The sequence below is a fragment of the Hemibagrus wyckioides genome, linkage group LG25, assembly GCF_019097595.1.
Source record: "Hemibagrus wyckioides isolate EC202008001 linkage group LG25, SWU_Hwy_1.0, whole genome shotgun sequence".
NCBI classification, from domain to species: Eukaryota; Metazoa; Chordata; class Actinopteri; order Siluriformes; family Bagridae; genus Hemibagrus; species Hemibagrus wyckioides.
This window is the reverse complement of record NC_080734.1, coordinates 7,238,910-7,261,860: the sequence shown is the minus strand read 5'-3', so window position 1 is coordinate 7,261,860 and position 22,951 is coordinate 7,238,910. Positions and strand designations below refer to the sequence as shown.

Here is a 22,951-nt window from a genome sequence, read left to right as displayed (position 1 = left end):
ACTTTCTAATTTGGATTCTAAATCCAGCCAAAAATCCAACCACCGTGTTCCTGTGACTGTAAGTGGATCTATAAACATGTACATGTTACTGGTGTGATAGATATACAGTATTATTAACAAAGGGCTATGGAACAACTGGTTGTTACAAACAAAACTGCAGGTACATGATCTCTGGCAACAGATTTTTTTCAAAAGCAGACAGACTTTGATGTCTCTGGTGTCTTTTCACTCATGTGGATGTGGTAGCTTAGTGGTTAAGGCGTTGAACTACTGAGCAGAAAATTGTGAGTTTGAAATCCCAAGTCCACCAAGCTGTTAACTGCAAATTGCTCGGTTGTATAAATGGGATTAAATGTGAGGGTGTCTGCCAAATACCAGAAATGTAAAAATCATTAAGTGCAGTAGCTATGAAACAAATTAGCCTCTGTTAGCTTCACAGACAACCTTCATACAACTGTGAAATAATTGAATTTGGATGTAAAATAGAATCTTTTACATACCCCGATCAGGCATACCATTATGATCACCTGCCGTTTTGGTCCCTCTTTTGCTGCCAAAACAGCCCTGACCCGTCATGCACTGTGTATTCTGACACTTTTTTATCAGAACCAGCATTAACTTCTTTAGCAATTTGAGCAACAGTAGCTTGTCTGTTGGATTGGACCACACGGGCCAGTCTTTGCTCCCCACATGCATCAATTAGCCTTGGCCGCCCATGACCCTGTCGCCGTTTCACCGCCGTTCCTGCCTTGGTAAATACTGACCACTGCACACCAGGAACACCCCGCAAGAGCTGCAGTTTTGGAGATGCTCTGATCCAGTCATCTAGCCATCACAATTTGGCCCTTGTTATTCACTTCACCTGTCAGTGCTCATAATGTTATGGCTGATCAGTGTATGTTGTTGTTCTTTTGGCTACTCCCTATTTGGGGTCGCCACATTTGGGATCATTTGGTCCGCATGTTTCGATTTGGCACAGGTTTTTTTTAACACCTGATGCCCTTCCTGACACAACCCTCCCATTTAACCTGAGCTTGGGACCGGCACTGAGAGTTAACTCTTCAGTAGCTGGGTTAGCGCCCTGCCTGGGAATCAAACCCGGGCTGCTGAACCACCAGGAGGCATTATGGCTGATCGGTGTATAATCCTTCTAATCAAGCATGAACAAGAAAAGGTATGATGTTCAAGATTTATTGCAATCAAAAAAACAAACAGGAAATGATTCAGGGCTGGAATATTTATACATCACAGTCAGTGGGCTTCAATTAGCATCTGGCACTGATCACGCCTCAAGAAAAGTATTGAGTCAAAATTTAAAGCACATAAAACTATACAATCCATGGCAGACCAACATCCAAGCCCTGATATAGAAAAATCTGAAAAGAACTTTACCATGGCTGCAGGATCGGTTAAGGTATAATAAAACCATGCAATTCCATCCCTTTAAAGCACAAAATGAAAATGACAATTTGCACTGTAGAAAAATCAACAAAGATACTCAGAAAAAAATAAGTTCCTTGATTCATGAACAGCCCTGCAACACCAGATGTCGCTTTTTCTTGTTCAGTGTTTTTAAGAAGCCGTTGGTAAATTTGCTCCAAGATGATCCGGGCGAAATGTTTTATTGGCACAGGTAGTGTTTAAGATGCACAGCAAGCAAGTTCCACCATTACGGTGCACCCTGTGGCATTCCTCTGAGCATGCGCATGATTTAAGATGTCAGGTCTGCTTTGCAAATGTTTTTTTTTTTTTCCAGTTACATAAAATCATCAGAATCATTACCATCCTGTAAAAAAAAGCAGAGAGTAAAAGGTTAGATATTAAATATAAAGTTTGGGTATTATGTACACCGGTTTAACTCACACCACACTGTCAGGAGTCTTAAAATGATAATTAATAAAACTATGTAGGACCTGCATTCAATAGGCTACTAACAAATGATAGACAACTCCGAAAATATTGGAACAGCAAGGGCACTGCTTTTGTTGTTGCTATATGGTGAAGATATTAAGGTTTAAGTTGAATATGAGACGATAGATCAGAATTTTATTTCTTGATATTTACATCTAGATGTGTTAAGCTTGGCACGTGGCTTCAATTAATGTCAAAAACAAAAGTCTTGCCCCAATACTTTTGAACAGGGCTGCATATATACAAAAAAAAAGTGATTTAAAAGCCATATGCTTTTGTATGGGGTGAAATCAACAAATCCTACTAGTGATAATTCTTATATATGGATCAGAGAAGTTATATATATGGATCTAGTTAAATGTCTAGAAAAGGTATTTAAATGACAGATTTATAACAGAGGTGGTAGTTTAGTGTTGGACTACTGATTCAAAGGTTGCGAGTTTGAATCCCAGGTCCACTAAGCTGCCACTGCTGGACCCCTGAGCAAGACCCTTAACCCTCAGTTGCTCAGTTGTATAAATGAGATTAAATTTAAGTCGCTCTGGATAAGGGTGTCTGCCAAATAGCAGAAATGTAAACGTGGAAATATATTTAATGACTTACTTAAAAGTTTATTATACCTTAATTATGTTGACCAGCACAGTGACTTGTATAGTGAAAGTTTCACATAAATACATTTTTTTAATAAGTGTGTAACTGTGACATTTTGGATGCAGTCTGCACTGTGATCATCGATTATTTTGTGGCTTAATCCTTACTTAGAGTAATTTTAGATATTTATCAATTTTAGATATGTATTAATATTAATGGATCAGGATGACAAAGATTAGCAAAAAAAAAAAAAACAGGAGCTAAAAATGAAGGATCTACCTCGTTTGTGGTCATGTTTTCACTCCTCATAAGTGATGAATAATTCCTGTAAAAGAAAAATCAAATTAGGCTGTACACTTAATTATACCTCATTCAAATTTAACTACACCTCATTAAAACTCTAAATAGATTCTAAATCCTCTGACTTATATTAACATTTAGATTCAGTATATACTGACTGCTTGAACAGTCTGACCCTGAAATAAGCGAGTCCTCACGATACCTCAACTCCTCCTGCTCTTTTTTCCTCTTCGTTTCTTCTTTTTCCTTTCTCTTCATCTCTTGTATCTGTGCTTTTTTCTCATTCCGGTCCTCTCTGTCTCGGGACTCTTTCTCTGCTGCGAGATCGGGGTACTTCTCCTCCTTCGTCTTCTCCAACCGATTGATGATTTCGTTTATTTTCTTTTCTACCGCCACAGTTCTCACCTGTTAATGATACGAGGTTCAACATAAATAATTTCCTGTACATAAGAGGAAGTCACACTGTGTCCTAAACTTTAGAAGAGAGACCTTACTGAAGAACTGGATATGGACTGAGGCAGATACTTACAGAAAGATTGTACTTCTATTTGTTTTCTCTAATAACTACAGAATTTCAGAGTGACATGCCCTGATCTATTAGGTTCCTTTGAGGTAAATGATCGCTTTTCCATCATGTTCTACATACCTCTTTCTGGCGATGAAAGCCGATCTGACCCACGTCCATGTCTCCAGTTTTCTTCAGGTTGCCCCATGGTGTGTAAACCACGTTGATGTTGTTCATTTTGCAGCCTGTCAGAGACAAGACAACAGGAAAATCTGATCTAGTGACAAAAATATTGTGAATTTAAATACCAGGAATATCACAAAGGCACTGTTGGGCCCTTGAGCAAAACTCTTATAATGCTCACCTTATATATTTCTCACTTACATATAACATAATAATAAAAAAAAAAAAAACCTTCAAGCTGGACACAAAAGAATTTATTCATAATTCATAAACCATTCTAAAGGAAGTGTGGTATTAATGACAATCCAGTTACTTTAGAAATTTATGTTTAAATCCTACAAGAGTTCTTAATAGTGGATCAATACAGTGGATGAGAAATCCAAAAACACAAGGACAATTTAGACAAACTGGAAAAGGTAGGTATAGTTTGCGAATGGAATTCTTACTGCTGATTGGACGAGACAACTGTCACTAAAGATATAGAGGAAGTCCAGTAGTAGAAGGTTTATTCGCGTGTATATGAACACTGCACTGCTCTTATGACTCTCCTTACATCCAATCTGGAATACTTTGGTCAAAACATGCCTGCATTCTTTAGGCGTGTTTTAAGACATTGCAAACTAATCTTTATGCCATGATGAACGTCCTTCCTCAAAGTAGTGCTGAATGAATTCCATTTTCTTATGAATATAAAAATATATGTTTGTTATTTTAAAAAAAGTTTAAAGTTGCACTATCAAAAAAAAATTAAAACATCTGAAGATAATAATGCAATGATAGTATTTGAACCAATCCATAAGAGTGGAATGGCATAATGTGATTTTTATGCAATTTAACACTTTTCTACTACTTTTCTAGACATAAACATAACTCGGTGTTTATTCTGTTAAATAAACATTATAATAAAATTTACCTTGAATGCTGTTGTTCTTTACGAGTTGTGCACAGTCGATCAGGACTTCTTTGGGTATGTCATCTATCGTTTTGCCCTTTCGTGCAAACAAGAACAAAAAAAAAAACTTACTATACTCCTACTATAAGAACAAGATGTATAGAGTTTCATGTATAGCTAAATAAATAAAAACTTTACCTTGGGCAATCTCAGGTATACGTGTGCAGAGGAGAGTTTATCCACGTGAAACCTGACACACACAAAAATATGTTTACAAAAACACAATGATCGTTGTTTACATTTTATAGCCATCAATTGTGACTTAATCTTATCTGCTCATTTAGGTTGAATTGAAGACACGGTAAAAGCACAATCTTTTTTCCTTTAAACAGATTCCCCCTGTGAAAATACTGGCTTCAGCATTTTCCCCTATATGTCTAATGAATTTGGAGACAGGAAGAATCTTCCTCTTTAACTTTTCATCTGATTTAAATCCAGAGATTGAGACAGTCATTGCAAGAAATATTAATTCTGTGGATCAGTATCTACTGCTTTGTTGATTTGGTCGTATTTTGGGGCTCATTCACTTGATGAAGATTTTAGCTTCCTGGAGCTATGTGTATTTCAACGGCAACAGAATTCTGAAAACATTTCGATTATGACTCTGATTGTGTGTAATAGTATTTCACTATTCTTAATTCATGTAGGGTCTTGCTTGAATTGTTTGAGTGGAGAAAATGAATCAGGGGTGCCAGTACTTATAGAGCTGAGTGTATTTTATACATCTGTGAGTTACATAAGTGCATTCTCTCTCTTATCTCACTGTAAAGTCTGGAGACTGTGGTTTCCTTACCAAATGTCCTCAGGCCACCCGTATTTTATAAGATCCTCATCTGTTGAGAAAAAGTAAATCATTGTCACTAAAGCACAAGAAGAAGAGCATAAAAGCTTGTGTAAGAGAACAAACACTTACTTTCATATTTGTCTTTCCCCATGTAGATGGTATAGGGTGGTGTGACAACTGCAAACAAGAGAGTTGGATGTTCACTATAACATACCACAGCTATACTGAAATCTGGATGTAGTATAAGAGGAATAAAACACTTAGGGACATGCAGTTATAGGAAAATAATCAGATTTGAGGTAGAAAGAATTTCAGTGCATCTTCTCAGTGTGCTTCACACCACCTCGCTTTTGATTATTTTCCTATACCAGCACGCCCGCGAATGTTTGATTTGTCACTTAATATATAATAAGATTTATTTGTCTGGACTAAAACAACAGTGTGTGTCTCTGTCATTAAACTATAATGTAAATACATTTACTATACATATTCCGACAAAACCCGCCTCCTCCAATCTGATTGGTTATTAATTCATATCTCCGCGCTGCGCGCCAAAGTGAAAGTTTCGTTAGCCAACGGCAGCACAGACCCGGCTACAATTAGCCAATCGCAGCAAAGGAGGCGGGACTTGGCGTAATACGAGTGCGTAAATAGTGTGTATGTGTATCAGATCGCGCCAGTGCTTCTGTCCAGATAGAAAACAGCGACTTACCGGCGCTGGTGAAGTAGAAAACCATGTTTCCGCGCTTGAAGAAAACACAGCTGGGATTAAAAAAGAGACAGGTTTGACAATAAATAGTAAACACAGGCTTTCAACATTACCCAGCAGCCAGCGTGCTAGGAGCACTGACAAAACTGACACCGGACGTGAATTAAACAACAGCTGCGCTAAGAAAAGGTCATTTCCGCCACCACACGGCCACATATATTTTATTTTCTCTTATTTTATCTTTTAAATTAAAATTCTCTTGCATTCAAAGAACTTGCAATGGATTCCATACACGTACATTTTAATTAGGTTTTATTTTTCACTTTGATCGCGTAAAATTGCGTTAAGGCGTTTATTTATATTGCGGATTTAAAAGACATTCAATATATCTGGAAGTTTTTGTTTCTTGCAATCTATTCCCTAGCTTCCTTGTGGCTAACATTTTCTTTAATCATTTTCAAAATTTTCTTTTTCTTTTTTTTTGTAGTTCTGAAGTGTCATCGTTTACTTTATATATTCGTATTTACATTGTACTCGGGACCACGGTTAATGGAGGGCTTTTATTCTGAAATCATCTTCACAACCGGAAGTCCTTGTAAGCGCACACGCGCTGGCGCAAAAGCCGAGTTTGGCGCGCGGTTCAAAAGCCAGAAGAGTCAGCGCGCGCGCGCGAGAGAGAGAAGCGGCACTGTCACACAGGCGGGTTTTTTTCCCCCCTAGAGTACAGAGTTTATCCAGCGAATCATCCCAGTAAGTGTTTTCTAGTTATTATTATTCATAATCACCCTCTCATGCACTTTTAATCTGCTTCATCTCGGTGTGTTTGTCAGGTTATTTACGCCCCCTTTGCAGCGCGAGCTCACTGCTGCTGTTGTTCGCGCGCGCGTAATGTTTGCCACCTAGCTTAGCTAGAACATTTTACCTCACGGTAAAACAACGCCTATAACCGACACCAGGAGCGATAAATATCATTTCGAAGACTTGTTTTTATTTGAAATAAAACATCTCATCATTTCTGCTTTAGTTCACGCTTCTTTACATAACCTAACTATCTATAGAAGACATCATGAGTCAGTTTCCATCTTCACAGTGGAAGCTAACAAGCCGCTTCTTAGGTTCATATTTATTTTTATTTATTCGTCAGAGCCTGAATTAAGACTCTTAAATTTACCTTAATGACCAACCAGAGCTCAAATTCCAGTCAACACTCCTAACCCTAAAGTGCTCATGTGTAGACTTAACCTCTGACAGAAAATATAGTGCAGTACTCTTGTAATGCACAGATTTAATACGAGCAGATTCTAAAGATTTGAACATGACAAAAACAAGGATAGGTTTTAAAGCACATTGTCCAGCAGTATTGTCATACCATAAACTTTTCTTCTTTTATTCTTAGAAAAGTTGTCAAATCCCCAAACACACAGCACCTTCTGTCCTGAATGAAATGTATGATATTGCTAAGAAGCTAGATTTTTGTAAGTCTTATCATTTCCACACTAGACCAGTAATATCTAGATTTCACAGCGGATCTGTAGTGTAGTGGGTTGAGAAATGCATTGAGACTAAGGACATGCACTATATTGGCAAAAGTTTTGGGACACCCCTCCAAATCATTGAATTCAGGGGTTGAGCTTGACCCCTTAGTTCCAGTGAAACTAAGGGGTTTCTTAATGCTTCAGCATACTAAGCCATTTTGGACAATTTCATGCTCCCAACTTTGTGGGGACAGTTTGGGGATGACCCCTTCCTGTTCCAACATGACTGCACACCAGTGCACAAAGCAAGGTCCATAAAGACATGGATGAGTGAGTTTGGTGTGGAGGAACTGCACAGAGTCCTGACCTCAACCCCATAGAACACCTTTGGGATGAATTAGAGTGGAGACTCTGAGCCTGGCGTCAAACATCAGTGCCTGACCTCACAGTTCTAGAGGAAAGGTCAAAAATTCCCATAAACACACTCCTAAACCTTGTGGAAAGCCTTCTCAGAAGAGTTGAAGCTGTTATAGCTGCAAAGGGTGGGCCAACTCTGTATTACATTCATGTGCATGTAAAGGCAGACGTCCCAGTTTTGGCCTGGCTCAGAATCTCTACTCCAATTCATCCCAAAGGTGTTCAGTGGGGTTGAGGTCAGGACTCTGTGCAGGCCAGTCAAGTTTCTCCACACCAAACTCGCTCAAAGAGTTCTTTTCCATGGAATGAATGGGTCAAGCCCAACCCATGAAAAACAACACCTGAATCCAATGATTTGGAGGGGTGTCCCAAAACTTTTGCCAATGCATCATCATGTGGGATCATCTGTGGGTTTCTTCTTAAATCTCCTTGTCAACATTGCATATTGTTGATATTTGGAAAAACAGATGATAAAAAAAGGTCATCACTAGTGGAATAGTTTCTCTTGCTGTTAATCTTAAGAAATAAATACACTTAAGGTAAAGTAGTAAATTAGACAGCTTATAGCTTATTCATGTCATGGCTCATATTGTTCTACCCCAGTGCTCTTTGTGCTCGTTGAAGTCAATGTTTTTTTTTGTTTTATTCCCTTTCTTCTACTTCAGGCAAGATGAAAATGTCCAAAAGCACAGCAAAGAAGAGGAAACAGTGCTCTCCGAATGCTGAAAGGTGTGTGTCTTCACATATAATGTATAATTCTACACAGTATTTAAACTGAAGTGTCACGAACCACTGGGGAAAACCATGAGAAAAAAGCTTGATGCAGCAGTTGAGAAAATGTGTAGTGTGTAATGGTGGTACATATAAAATGTGTTATAAATAACTATATATATATTAAGTATATGAAGTTTTTCATTCTCATTGGTTCCTATTTTTTCTGACAAGCTATAGAAGCATTTATTTTTCCTGAACCCACTAAAGCTGTGTAATTTCCCTTATAGTAATCCAGCGAAGAAAGCCTTGAGACAGGAGAGTTACTCAAAGAGAACGTCCAGTCGGCTGAAGGAGAACTGCCCATCTCTGCTGAATTCCCCTGAAAGGCTGCGGTCCCAATCGCGCTCTCCCAGTACACCCAGGAAGATGCCGCTCACTTCCAAGTTGGAGTCTCCTCCTAAAAGAGTGTCTCCTTTCAAAGCCACAGTCGGAGCAGGGTCATTTTACAGCAAACAGAAACCCCTTTACCTCACGCCTCTCGAGAGGAAAGTGCTCAAGGAAACCAAGTCGCCTCCCTCAAACCAAGATGAGCCGAGCGCTCCGGTGTCGTCTGGAGGAAACGTCAATACCAAAAAGCCTAAAAAGAAGGAGAAGGTGAAAGTACAGAAATCTAACCTAAAGGGCTACTTCACACCTAAACCTAACTGGAGCACAAAAGCAGATTCATCCGCAAACCCAGTAGAAGTGAAAAAGCAGGCCTCTATTACATTCGGTAGTTTGAAATCCAAAAACAAACCCAGGATCGTCGTCGGCGCTGCTTTCTTCGGCACCGGAAAAAAGCCAGCGTCCATGTACAAGCCTCACGCTCCGAAACCGAAGCCCAAACAAGCCACCTCTCAGAAACCTGCAGTGGGGAAAGACACAGCACCAGTACAAAGAGATCGCTCTCCAGTGCGCAAGGCTGTTTTTATTAACAAACCTAGACCTAATCCTCAGCCACTGTCCAAACCTGGCGACTGTGATGTTTCTGAAGGAGCAGAACCGACACCACGTCCCCAGCCCTTGAGCAGTCTCGCACAGACCACTGAGGACAACACGACAGTTACGAAGAAACCTCATTCACCAGTCAGATCCTTAAACTCAACTACAGAGCACCAGGTAAGGCTTAAAACTCTACCCTGGTTCTCAAAGTGATTCAAGTACATTACATCTCAACGTCTGAGTACTTTTGGGGAATGAACAAAAGTGAGGTTTGTGTTGGAGCTGTGAGACTAGTGTAACAGTTATATATAAAAATGGACAAAACGCTATTTTAATGGACAAAAACTGGCACAGCTTAACCTTGCCTAGCATTACTTTCTTTATTAATGGTTTATTTTATGAAACTATTACCAAGCAAAATGACACAATGTAAACTGGATGATTTAAGTAAGCTCCATTAACTTTGAGCTTAAGTGCAACCTCCTGGCTGTTTGCCTCATTTGGATTGAAGGGCAGTCAAATTGTGTCCATCTCATTTTTCGTCAAAAGCTTTAAATTTTTTTTTTTTTTTAAGGACACACCTGCCGATCCTGGTTCAGACCCGGTGCTGGACATCAGTGAAATCAGCGTCTCAAATAACAGCGGCTGTTCAGATAATGGTAAGTTTAGACCTGCTTTGAATCAAAAGAACAAAACAAAAACTGTTTTAATGTTAGAACTAATGACAGGTTGTGTCTTTGTCTTCTCAGAAACATCAGCCATGTACCCCATCTTCGGCTCCAGAAGGTAAAATAAGCTTTAAAAGAAAGTCAAAGCGTGTATAAGAGCATAGTGTACATGTCACCGTCCAAATATTACTAAGGTCATTGCATGTCGAAATGGCACTAAATCATGAGAAAATTAATCTGAGACTTTTTCTCAAAAACATGGGTTGTTTCCATGGCAACGCACTGAGGCCAACACGAACTGAGTGAACAAATTTCACTGTTTAGTTTATTTTATTATATTTATGAGGTAGTGAGACCTTCAGTGCTAGAGTTAAAAAAAAAAAAAAACTGCAAAACTTACAAATACAACATAAAAACTCATACATATTGTAGAAATCTGAGTGTTGTTCAGTGTTCAATGCTGTTTCCCTGTAAAATACACAGTAAATGTCTGACACAGACCTGATTATGCTTTTATATTAATATTCAGTGTTTTCTGTTGTAGGTCTCAGAAGAAGCGTTGTCTCTCCTCCCCTCTCAACTGCAGCACTCCATCTGCTGGCACACCGTCTCTCCTGGTTAAGGAGAGAAGCTCCAGAAGGAAGAAAGAGCTGAAGAAGCAGAATGATGATGATCAGCTTATCATTGTGAGCAGAAATGACTTGGTAAATGGAAAAAAAAAATCTGAGGATTTATGCAGTGTATGCTTAAAGATCTGTTTCTTCTGTACAGGATGCTGGCCAGAAGCAGTTTGGTGCGACTACATGTAATTCGTGTGGCATGCTGTACAGCGCAGACAGTCCAGAAGACAATTTCCAGCACACACAGTTCCACCAGCGCTTCCTGGACACCATCAAGTTTGTGGTGAGGAAACACACTTGTAAACAACAGGCCTGTAATACATTAGCATTACATAATTGATTTTGAAGACACTTTACTGCTGCATACAGTTAAGATGGACACAATCTAAAAAGAGCTGTTAAAGGTAGTGCTGTAAACCTCATTGTCAAGAAATCATGTTTTTAGGTCCCTACAGCTAAAAGCACAAAGAACCTGATTTCTAGAACCTCCAATTACCTTAATGTTGTGTTCCTCCTACCTCCCACAAACATGCAAATGAGTGAATTGGCCATGCTAAAATTGCCCCCAGGAGGAAATGACTCTGTTTATATACTGATCAGGCATAACATTATGAGCACTGAGAGGTGAAGTGAATGACTGATCTCCTCATCATGGCACCTGTTAGTGGGTGGGATATATTAGGCAGCAATGAACATTTTATCCTCAAAGTTGATGTGTTCGAAGCAGGAAAAATGGGCAAGCGTTAGGATTTGAGCGAGTTTGACAAGGGCCAATTTGTGATGGCTAGACCACTGGATCAGAGCATCTCCAAAACTGCAGCTCTTGTGGGGTGTTCCCGGTCTGCAGTGGTCAGTATCTATCAAAAGTGTCCTTTATATCTAGTAAGTATCCTTTATATCCTGTAAGTTACCTCGCCAACCTACAGGACTTAAAGGATCTGCTGCTAGCATGCTAGCACAACACACCTTCAGGGATCTAGAGGAGTCCATTCCTCAATGGGTCAAGGCTGTTTTGGCATTAAAAGGGGGACCATGATGTCAGGCAGGTGGTCATAATGTTATGCCTGATTGGTGTATGTGAGTGTGTATTCCAGGGTGTATTCCATTTAGTGTTCCCTGAAAAAGCTCCAGATCCACTGAGACAAATGAATCAACACACCTATAAAATATACGAACATGCAAATATGTCATCTTTTTTTTTTGCTAAGTATTGATTTCCTTTTTCCCCGTGACCCTAGGGGTCCTAGGAATAAGCGGGTATAGACAATGAATGAATGAATGATTTCCTTTTTTTTGTTCCATGAAGGGTTGGAAGAAGGAAAGGGTTGTGGCAGAATTCTGGGATGGCAAAATCATCCTTGTTCTTCCTGATGACCCAAAGTATGCTACTAAAAAGGTAGGTGCGTTCAGTATAAACAAGTCATGATTAAGTCTTGTGTTCTGTTCACGTTCAATTTTTTTCCCAGCATTTTTATTAAAGAGGTTACATTTAGGGTGTTGTGACACATACAGTAGAAGGAGCCTGACCTGACCACCTGGTCAGCCATAGGAAAAGTTTTACACTTTATGTTGCTAGCAGTTTTAATTAAAATGCATTTTATGACTTTAAAAGCTAAACACATGGTCTGTCTTAATTATGTCTAATTATACTGTTAATAGAAAACAGTGATAACAGCAACCCGTGATGTCTGATTTCAGGCAGAGGATGTAAGACGTATTGCAGATAGTGAGCTGGGATTTCAGCAAGTCAACCTCAGCAGCCCCAGTGCTGCCAAAACCTACCTTTTCATCAACAGTGACAAGATGGTGGTGGGCTGCCTGGTGGCCGAGCCCATAAGACAGGTGTGAATGTGTTAGTGATGTCGCTTCCTGTCAGTGATATTTTCCTAGATGTACTAGTACTACTCATGTTAACACTTTTTGGTCATTTCTTTGTTGCTTTCATACATATTTATACACAGCCATACACTTTTTCTGTCAATTAAATTGTGCCAATTGAGCTAAACATAGACTAATTATACGGGAATTTGCCAAAAACCAAACTAGTGTACTGCTTTAACCGCTAAAAGTCTTCTTGTGCTGCTTCATCAACGATGTTAATAAGAGGAATAAATATTTAATTTGTAATATTACTGATCATTGCTCATTAACTGTGGTAAGTAATTGAGTATTTAATTATATACATTTTTATCAGTTTTGTTTGGGTATTACTAGATCTCACAGTGAACGTTAACGTTAACTCAGTCACTCATCTTGAGTGTTGTTTGGATTGTAGGCTTTCAGAGTGCTGGCACAACCGGAGAAGCCGAAGGACATGACCAAGGAGGACTTCATGGAGCACCACAGAGCCTGGTGCTGCTCCACTGTGCCGGAGAAGGCCATTTGTGGAGTGAGTCGCATCTGGGTGTTCAGCCTGATGAGGAGAAAGGGCATCGCCACACGTCTTATAGACACAGTCAGGTACAGACTCTTAAGAATGCAACAGCACATATTTATTCTGTGCAACTCTAGTCAGTACATGATGCACTGTGTTATAAGACTGCTGCTGGACCAGTCAAATTAGGGGAGTGGAGTAGTCTATTAAGATAATTACTATTAACTTTAAATGTACTGCTATACACCGATCAGGCCTAACATTCTGAGCACTGAGAGGTGAAGTGAATAACACCGATGATCTCCTCATCATGGCACCTGTTAGTGGGTGGGATATATTAGGCAGCAAGTGATTCCAGTCTGCAGTGGTCAGTATCTATGAAAAGTGATCCAAGGAAGGAACAGTGGTGAACCGGCGACAAGGTCATGGGCGGCCAAGGCTCTTTGATGCACGTGGGGAGCGAAGGCTGGCCCATGTGATCCGATCCAAGAGACGAGCTACTATTGCTTAAACTGCTCAACAAGTTAATGCTGGTTCTGATAAAGGTGTCAGAATACACAGTGCATGACGGGTCAGGGCTGTTTTGGCAGCAAAATAGGGACCAATACAATATTAAGCAGGTGGTCATAATGTTATGCCTGGTCAGTGTATAAACGCTTAAGTATGAACATGTAGACAGCTTTAAAGTATGTATGAGCAGTTAAGTACTTCATCCATCTCTTACTACTTTATTTTGTTGCAGGGGATCGTTCATGTATGGAAGCCCACTGACCAAAGATGAAATCGCCTTCTCTGACCCCACTCCTGATGGCAAGCTCTTTGCAACAAAGTACTGTGGAACTCCCACATTTCTGGTTTATAACTTTATTGGCTAATTTTTATAAACTAGTTTACAGTTCTCACTGTCTCATATATATTTTAGACTGAGAAATGACTCGCTGCTGTTCTGTTTATTAACAGTTTAATTCAGTTCGAATGAAGCTTTTTGCAAACATGCATTTTAATGGAACAATTGGTCAAAAAGACATTAACACATTTCTAGAAAGAGGTTTGACTCGATCTGTATGGTTTCGTAAATCTCTATAAAAACATGCGTATAATTAAGTGTGCATGCAATTATTTAAACATGCACACTGTCCAGCTACTTGAGCCATCCTCCAGTGGCAAGCAAGTAGCACAATGAAACATCTTCAGCTCACTTTCTACGTTAATGGGAAATATGTACATTTTGTTTTAAACCCAAATTCAATCTGTGTGGAAATTTCTCTAGTTGTTTTATTCCAAGTTGATACTCAGGCAAGTTCATGTTTTAGCCCTTGTTTAAGATAAAATTATTTGAAGAACTTGCACATGACCCCTCATGTTCTGAGAACAATCTGCTGGTATAAATGTTTCATGTGCAGTTTATCTGTAAATATTTTAAATAAATGTTGCTGCAAAAAATGTGTATTTGGTCCTATAAATGAACATATGTCCAATTTCCTAGCCCAAGCATGGACTGTCTTATGAAGGGCAAACGAAGAAACTCGGGCCTTAAACAGCATTCCTTCAGGGTTCTTTGGTTAGATAAGTGTTTAGTTTAAACTTTCAGGACAATCTTACAGTACAGTAGATGGAAATATTTTCCCATGTACAGACAAAATTCATAAATCACCTTACTGGTTTATAATAAAATTCACCACCCCAATACTCTGGGCTCAACTCATTTTTTACTATTTTGTCTGAATTGTAGTCCATGTTCTATATTCCTACATTTTCCCTATTCCAACTCCCTGCATGTCTTTTTGATTTTGGCTATATTTGTCGTTTTAATAAAACAAACTACAAAAAGATCAATCTGCTATCAGTAGATAGAAACAGAAAATGTACACGTGTCTGTTTTTACAGTAGCTATTCATTATAAAACATTCACTGCATAAGTAGCACAAGAGCTAGAATGCAAGACACTAGACGTGTAAATATGTGAAATGTAATAAACAAAAAAAATTTAACTGCTATCACAATTTAAAATGGATATGAAAATCATGGAAGACATCAGAACTAGGACAGATTACATTTAATTTCAAACTGTTTAATAACGAACACAATTAGAGTAAAGTTGCAGGTTATAGCTGTAGAGTAAACTCTATGTAATTTTAGAGAGGTTTAAACAAAGGACAGGAAAAAATAACACAAACAAGGACAGACAGAATAGTGAAAAAGACAAGAATAAACCCATCATACTCATGACTTTAATCTATAACGATCACCTCACTACGTTTATCATCCAGCTGGCTGTTGGACTCCAGAGCCTGAATGATGTGTGCAGCCGATGGTCTTTTGTTGGGATCTTCTTCAGTACAGAGACAGAAAAGCTCTACCATCCTCTGGTAGGCACCACCCAGAGTGGCTGCGTCCAGTGGAGGACGGGTTCCCAGTCTCTCGTAATAGGCTTCCTCATCAAACGAGTCCTCATCAAACGAGTCGTCTAAAATAGTTCAAACAGAATTCAATTAAATTTTGTTTGTAGAGCGCTTTTAACAATGGACAAAGCAGCTTTACAGAACATAAGAAACAGTACAAAAGTCCAAGATTAATGTTTGACAAAATCACCACTGGTGAGCAAGCCTGAGGCGACTGTGGCGAGGAAAAAACTCCCATAGACGGTATGAGAAAGAAACCTTGAGAGGAACCAGACTCAGAAGGGAACCTCATCCTCATTTGGGTGACATGGAGTGTGTTTGTAAATTATTATAAACTCCTGAGAGCGTGATTATGAATAATGTCCTTTCTTCAGTCATAAACAGTCAGTTGTGTGATGCAGATACAGCATATGTAGAATGTTGTGTATTAATTAAAGAAAATAATGAGTAATCGATAAAATCCACATTTCCTAATCCTGGTCCTGGATTATCACTGCACAGGTTATTCACAAACCTTCAAATCACGAGCCCACTAAAAAGCTTTATGAAGACACAGTAAAGGACCAGTACGTCACAATATAAAGTGATGATATAAACTAAATGATATAGGTAAAAGTTACTGTAGTGCAAACTTCTAAATCCTCCAACCTGCTGCACTACACAAATTGACCAAGAGCAAGCAGGAGAGTGGAACAGTTTTTACCAGGCGGATATCAGAATCAGAGACATGTATGTACTGTATACACACACACACACACAAACAAAACTGAGAAAAATGAAGTGAAAAATTATAAGTGAAGGTTCTTATTTAGGTTTGGGGTGAAAGAAATTTAAACATTCGATAAACAAAACATAAGAAGCATGTGTATTATGTTTTGTGACTCAAGAAGTGTTTAATATCTGGGTGACTGATGTAAAATCAGAGTAGCAACTAGAAAATATGAAATTATCTAAGTTCCCCATGTACGTCAGAAGTCTAGCAAGCTTCAATGTTGCTGAATAAAAATGGATGAAAAATGTTTTATATGTAAAAGCATTAGGAACTTAATACCTAACCTAGGTCAAAATACTCAACTAACTGATTTTAAAGCAGCAGTGCACAAAAACTGTCAATATTTAATAGCTAAATGTCACCAAAGTAACTGTTATTTTTATAGATATAAGCAACCTAAGTATTTCAGCAGAGTAGCAGTCACACAGGAGACAATCTGAGTTAAGACACCAGTGACTTTTCACCTCTAAAAAGGAACGTAAGGTTCAGTGTTTAGTAAAAGAGTTAACAACCCAATAGATGACCATGTGGTTCATTGATGATAAATATAAATAAATAGATCTAACCATCATCGCAGTCACCCTCGCTGTCGAGCATCTCCAGATGAGGCACAGAGAGAGTCATCATCTCCCACAGGGTGAGTCCGTATGCGAAGATATCAGCTTTGTCAGTTATTAGTCCGTCCTCCAGCGCCTCCTTGGGTTTCCACGGCTCGGTGCCGATGTAGTGAGCCTTGGGGTCGCTCACTACATAAATGATGAACAGATTATGAACAGGTTTTAATACCAATTTTACTTACACTGTGCTTAGGGCTTACTTACCTTGCATATTTTCATCCAGCTTAAGGGAAACGCCGACATCGCAGATTTTGATGGTCTCAAAGTCGCCTTTAATGACGATGTTGCAGGATTTCATGTCTCCGTGCAGAAGCCTTTTCTCATTGTGCAGATACTGAAGGGAAGATTGTAGTGTTGTTTATTTTACAGGGGAATAAAGGGCAAAACATGAGCTCAGGAAACTAATTCCTGTAATTAGGATATAAATATTGACAGAAAATATAATCAAATAGAATGGCCACATTAAGTAAGTATAATACATTATAATTAACTGGCAGTGGTGGATGTTCTTGACACTCTACTGTATGTAAACTTTGTGTAATTGTCATTTACAAGAATAATAAAAGGACAATCATAACTGAGAATGTCCCGGTCTACTTGGTTGTTTGTTGTAATGATTGTTAATGCAGTATGACAACGACTAAAACAATCAATATGCCTCTAAGAACGTTAGAAGAAAAGCATACACATAATTAGGTGTGTCCAAACATTTGAATTAGACGATGATGGAAAACTAGAATAGGAAGAATGAAGGCTTTATTTTTTTTCAATCAGTACCTGCAAACCACGAGCTACATGAAGAGCCACTTTTTCAACAGTGGCAACTGGGAAAGCCTGAAAGCCTTCCTCCCGCCTCTTTTCAATCAGATCATTGAGAGACTTCTCCCCTCCGTACTCCATCGCCAAACACTTTGAGCCATCCTTCGCTGTGGTGAACGCTCTAAAACCTGCCGATTAAAAAAAATAAATAAATAAACAAATAAATAAATGAGTCTAAACGACTCATCAAATCATTTAGGCAGAGACGTTTATCCAAAACAAAGCCACAGGGGGGGTTAAAAGATGAGTGTGACCTTAAACGAAAAGCACTCCATTTCCTCCATCGAGCCACGGCTGCTCATTCATACAGGTCCAGATGAGAGTGAAAGATATAATTACCAACAATATTTGGGTGCTGCAGTTCCTTTAAGATCTTTGCTTCTTCGCACAACCGCTTCTGGTACACGTTCGTCTGAGTCTTTGCACACTTGCTGCTGATCTTCTTAATGGCCCACGGCGACTGAGTCTGTTTTCCGTTTCTGAAAGCGATTTCGAGACAATCCAGTGTTAACAGGGATTCCACGGGATTCCATCTATCAATCGATCAAATAACAGATTTCAACCGATCGTACCTGTTCATGAGGTAGACGCTCACACCAGTGCCACAGCCGAGCTTCTTCATGAACGGAGACGCTGGAATAGTAACTGGGGTCCCACATGCGCTCACTACAGGGAAAAACAAAACCAGAAAATTGTTAATTATTAAACCAATAAAATTATAAACTGCTTCGTATCAAAGTCAACTTGTTTTTAAGACTGCTTTTGGCTTTCAATAGTTTATTCAAGAGTCAAGAAGCTTTACTGTCGTTTCAACCACATATAGCTGACATAGTACATAGTGAAATAAAAACGTTCCTCCAGGACCCTGCTGCTACATAGACAACATACAGCTACAGAAAAAAACAGAGCTAGGGACAGAAAGTTTGTCCCAGCTAAATAAAGTACAACATGTGCAACCAGGTGCAAGCAGTAGAAGACAGAGCAGAAACAGAAAACACACAAAAAAAACCAACACAAAACAGTACAGGACACATCGCACCAAAAAATGTACAACAAAATTGAATGTGCAAACGAGAGAAACTGTAAAACGAGTAGTTTCTTATAACATGTTTTTAAACATACACTACTCACAAAAAGTTAAGGATATTCGGCCTTCGGGTGAAAACAACATGAGCCATATTCTTCTTCTCCGGTTTACACGGAGTTTTAAATGCAAACATGGCTATCTATCTATCTGTCTACCTACCTACCTACCTACCTATCTATCTATCTATCTGTCTATCCAAGATATCTAATCTGTCTGTCTACCTACCTACCTATCTATCTGTCTATCCAAGATATCTAATCTAACCTGTCTGTCTATCTATCTGTCTATCTATCTGTCTAATCTATCTATCAAATCTAATCTGTCTGTCTGTCTGTCTGTCTGTCTGTCTATCTATCTATCTATCTATCTATCTATCTATCTATCTATCTATCTATCTATCTAAGATATCTAATCTAATCTGTCTGTCTAATCTATCTATCAAATCTAATCTGTCAATTTATCTGTCTGTCTATCTAATCAGTCTGTCTATCTATCTATCTGTCTAATCTAATCTATCTATCTACCAAATCTAATCTGTCTATTTATCTGTCTGTCTGTCTATCTATCTATCTATCTAAGATATCTAATCTAGTCTGTCTGTCTGTCTATCTATCCAAGATATCTAATCTAATTTGTCTATCTATCTACCAAATCTAATCTGCCTATTTATCTGTCTGTCTATCTATCTGTCTAATCTAATCTATCTGTCTATCTATCTGTGTCTATCTATATATCCAAGATATCTAATCTAATCTAATCTGTCTGTCTGTCTGTCTGTCTGTCTGTCTGTCTGTCTGTCTGTCTATCTATCTATCTATCTATCTATCAAATCTAATCTGTCTATTTATCTGTCTGTCTGTCTATCTATCTAATTTAATCTATCTATCTAATCTAATCTGTCTGTCTATTTATCTATCTGTCTATCTGACTCCTTGAGACCAAAAAATACAAAATATGTAGCAAAAGTTTAACATTTTAAAGATTCAGACATTAAGATATAGATCCAGACATTAAGATTTTGATTCAGACATTGAGATATAGATCCAGACATTAAGATAAAGATCCAGACATTAAGATAAAGATCCAGACATTAAGATTTAGATCCAGACATTAAGATTTAGATCCAGACATTAAGATTTAGATTCAGACATTTAGATTCAGACATTAAGATTTAGATCCAGACATTAAGATTTAGATCCAGACATTAAGATTTAGATCCAGACATTAAGATTTAGATCCAGACATTAAGATTTAGATCCAGACATTAAGATTTAGATCCAGACATTAAGATTTAGATCCAGACATTAAGATTTAGATCCAGACATTAAGATAAAGATCCAGACATTAAGATTTAGATTCAGACATTAAGATTCAGACATTTAGATTCAGACATTAAGATTTAGATTCAGACATTAAGATTTAGATCCAGACATTAAGATTCAGACATTTAGATTCAGACATTAAGATTTAGATTCAGACATTAAGATTTAGATCCAGACATTAAGATTTAGATCCAGACATTAAGATTCAGACATTTAGATTCAGACATTAAGATTTAGATCCAGACATTAAGATTTAGATCCAGACATTAAGATTTAGATGCAGACATTAAGATTTAGATCCAGACATTAAGATTTAGATTCAGACATTAAGATTTAGATGCAGACATTAAGATTCAGACATTAAGATTTAGATGCAGACATTAAGATTTAGATCCAGACATTAAGATTTAGATTCAGACATTAAGATTTAGATCCAGACATTAAGATTTAGATCCAGACATTAAGATTTAGATGCAGACATTAAGATTTAGATGCAGACATTAAGATTTAGATTCAGACATTAAGATTTAGATGCAGACATTAAGATTTAGATGCAGACATTAAGATTCAGACATTAAGATTTAGATTCAGACATTAAGATTTAGATTCAGACATTAAGATTTAGATGCAGACATTAAGATTCAGACATTAAGATTTAGATTCAGACATTAAGATTTAGATTCAGACATTAAGATTTAGATGCAGACATTAAGATTTAGATTCAGACATTAAGATTTAGATGCAGACATTAAGATTTAGATTCAGACATTAAGATTTAGATGCAGACATTAAGATTCAGACATTAAGATTTAGATTCAGACATTAAGATTTAGATTCAGACATTAAGATTTAGATGCAGACATTAAGATTCAGACATTAAGATTTAGATTCAGACATTAAGATTTAGATTCAGACATTAAGATTTAGATGCAGACATTAAGATTCAGACATTAAGATTTAGATTCAGACATTAAGATTCAGACATTAAGATTTAGATGCAGACATTAAGATTTAGATTCAGACATTAAGATTTAGATGCAGACATTAAGATTCAGACATTAAGATTTAGATTCAGACATTAAGATTTAGATTCAGACATTAAGATTTAGATGCAGACATTAAGATTCAGACATTAAGATTTAGATTCAGACATTAAGATTCAGACATTAAGATTTAGATGCAGACATTAAGATTTAGATTCAGACATTAAGATTTAGATGCAGACATTAAGATTTAGATTCAGACATTAAGATTTAGATGCAGACATTAAGATTCAGACATTAAGATTTAGATTCAGACATTAAGATTTAGATGCAGACATTAAGATTTAGATGCAGACATTAAGATTCAGACATTAAGAGTAAGATGTTTTACCCGGACTCTTCATCCTCGCCGGTTTACACGGAGTTTTAAACGCATCCGGTGACTTGGTCTCGGCCTCCATCTTACTGCAATTTAAAACAATAAACACTGTAAATCCTAACAGAAGACGTCTGTTTGCAAATATAACTACCTGTATAATATATATATATACGGTTAGATATGTTTATATTATTATTATTATTATTCAGTCATGTACAAAGTTAACTTACTTCCTAACAACAAGCCTGTTTGTTTTTTTGAAAATCCGCGCCCGTCTTTCAAAACGTCTTCCGTTCGGTTTCACTGTTGCTCCTCCTCCTCACCAACCTTTACGCCCGCCTCCTGTGCGATATTATTGGCTACTGCGACAGCGTGTCCTGAGTTATGATTGGTTATAATTCCAAAAGTTGTTTTAAGTTAGGACCTCAGAGCCAATACTAGTCCAGGAGGCGGGATCTTCAAAATCGTACAAAAACACATATTATATTATATTATATTATATTATATTATATTATATTATATTATATTATATTATATTATATTATATTATATTATATTATAATTACAGCGATAAAAAATATTGCCAAAAAATGTAGATTTTGCCCCTTAGTTTTTAACAAAGGAAGCAAAATAAAATAAAATACACTAGTGTTTGTGTTAAGCAGTGTCACAGTGATCATTACCACGTGGTACTCTTTTTAATTAAGGTGTCAGTTCTAATATAGTCCATTTTTACATTTTAGCTGAAAATGATCTCTATCAGTAATGTCTTTTCGAATAAAGATCCTGTTAATGCCCACTAGATGGAGTCATACATCAGAAACTTTAGCTTTTTATGGAAAACTGAGTGGATAATTGCCCCAGGGCTTCCATCTCCATGTGCACAGTACAAGTGAATATATCCAGAGTTTTTTGCTCAGTCTGATCCAGACACCCATCAAAACCAAATAATCCAATTACTGCAAACGACAAACTTTGTCTATGACAGTTTCAACTCTTTATTAACACAATCATATTATTGATTCTCAGCGTTATCTACTGCCAGTGTGCAGGGCTATTTTTTATTTTTAGTAAGAGGAGAGGGTGAAGAGGTGAAGAAGGTACAGGAGTTTAAGTACTTGGGGTCAACAGTCCAGGGTAATGGAGATTGTGGGAAAGAGGTAAAGAAGTGAGTGCAGGCAGGTTGGAATGGGTGGAGAAAGGTGTCGGGAGTTCTGTGTGATAGAAGAATATCAAGGGGAAGGTGTACAAGACAGTGGTGAGACCGGCCATGCTGTATGGTTTAGAGACAGTGTCACTGAGGAAGAGACAGGAGCCAGAGCTGGAGGTAGCAGAGCTGAAGATGTTGAAGTTCTCTTTGGGAGTGACACGGTTGGACAGGATTAG

At 37.8% G+C, this 22,951-nt stretch overlaps 3 protein-coding genes across 4 annotated transcripts; 1 reads left to right on the top strand and 2 right to left on the bottom strand.

Moving 5' to 3' along the window:
- Nucleotides 1-1,187: 1,187 nt before the first annotated feature.
- ccdc25 (coiled-coil domain containing 25) lies at nucleotides 1,188-6,033 on the bottom strand. The gene is made up of 9 exons (XM_058379371.1): nucleotides 5,939-6,033; nucleotides 5,356-5,403; nucleotides 5,236-5,275; nucleotides 4,581-4,632; nucleotides 4,404-4,479; nucleotides 3,449-3,552; nucleotides 3,005-3,207; nucleotides 2,782-2,827; nucleotides 1,188-1,786 (listed from the first exon to the last, which is right to left on the bottom strand). The coding sequence occupies exons 1-9, from the start codon at nucleotides 5,961-5,963 to the stop codon at nucleotides 1,757-1,759; spliced, it is 624 nt and encodes a 207-aa protein (XP_058235354.1). The 5' UTR covers nucleotides 5,964-6,033; the 3' UTR covers nucleotides 1,188-1,756.
- esco2 (establishment of sister chromatid cohesion N-acetyltransferase 2) lies at nucleotides 5,989-14,659 on the top strand. Of its 2 annotated transcripts, none has more exons than XM_058379368.1 (11): nucleotides 5,989-6,124; nucleotides 8,493-8,556; nucleotides 8,829-9,699; nucleotides 10,097-10,181; nucleotides 10,272-10,308; nucleotides 10,735-10,876; nucleotides 10,962-11,093; nucleotides 12,117-12,206; nucleotides 12,509-12,652; nucleotides 13,086-13,270; nucleotides 13,927-14,659. In XM_058379368.1, exons 2-11 carry the CDS (start codon nucleotides 8,498-8,500, stop codon nucleotides 14,057-14,059), a joined length of 1,878 nt encoding a protein of 625 aa, XP_058235351.1. In that variant the 5' UTR covers nucleotides 5,989-6,124; nucleotides 8,493-8,497; the 3' UTR covers nucleotides 14,060-14,659. The 2 variants fall into 2 exon arrangements, with proteins under 2 accessions (XP_058235351.1, XP_058235350.1); XM_058379367.1 differs by lacking the exon at nucleotides 5,989-6,124 and adding an exon at nucleotides 6,445-6,685.
- A 288-nt stretch (nucleotides 14,660-14,947) lies between these two features.
- Nucleotides 14,948-21,892, bottom strand: pbk (PDZ binding kinase). The gene is made up of 8 exons (XM_058379370.1): nucleotides 21,796-21,892; nucleotides 21,578-21,651; nucleotides 18,367-18,460; nucleotides 18,134-18,273; nucleotides 17,753-17,922; nucleotides 17,180-17,309; nucleotides 16,925-17,104; nucleotides 14,948-15,651 (listed from the first exon to the last, which is right to left on the bottom strand). Exons 2-8 carry the CDS (start codon nucleotides 21,645-21,647, stop codon nucleotides 15,416-15,418), a joined length of 1,020 nt encoding a protein of 339 aa, XP_058235353.1. The 5' UTR covers nucleotides 21,648-21,651; nucleotides 21,796-21,892; the 3' UTR covers nucleotides 14,948-15,415.
- Nucleotides 21,893-22,951: the final 1,059 nt, after the last annotated feature.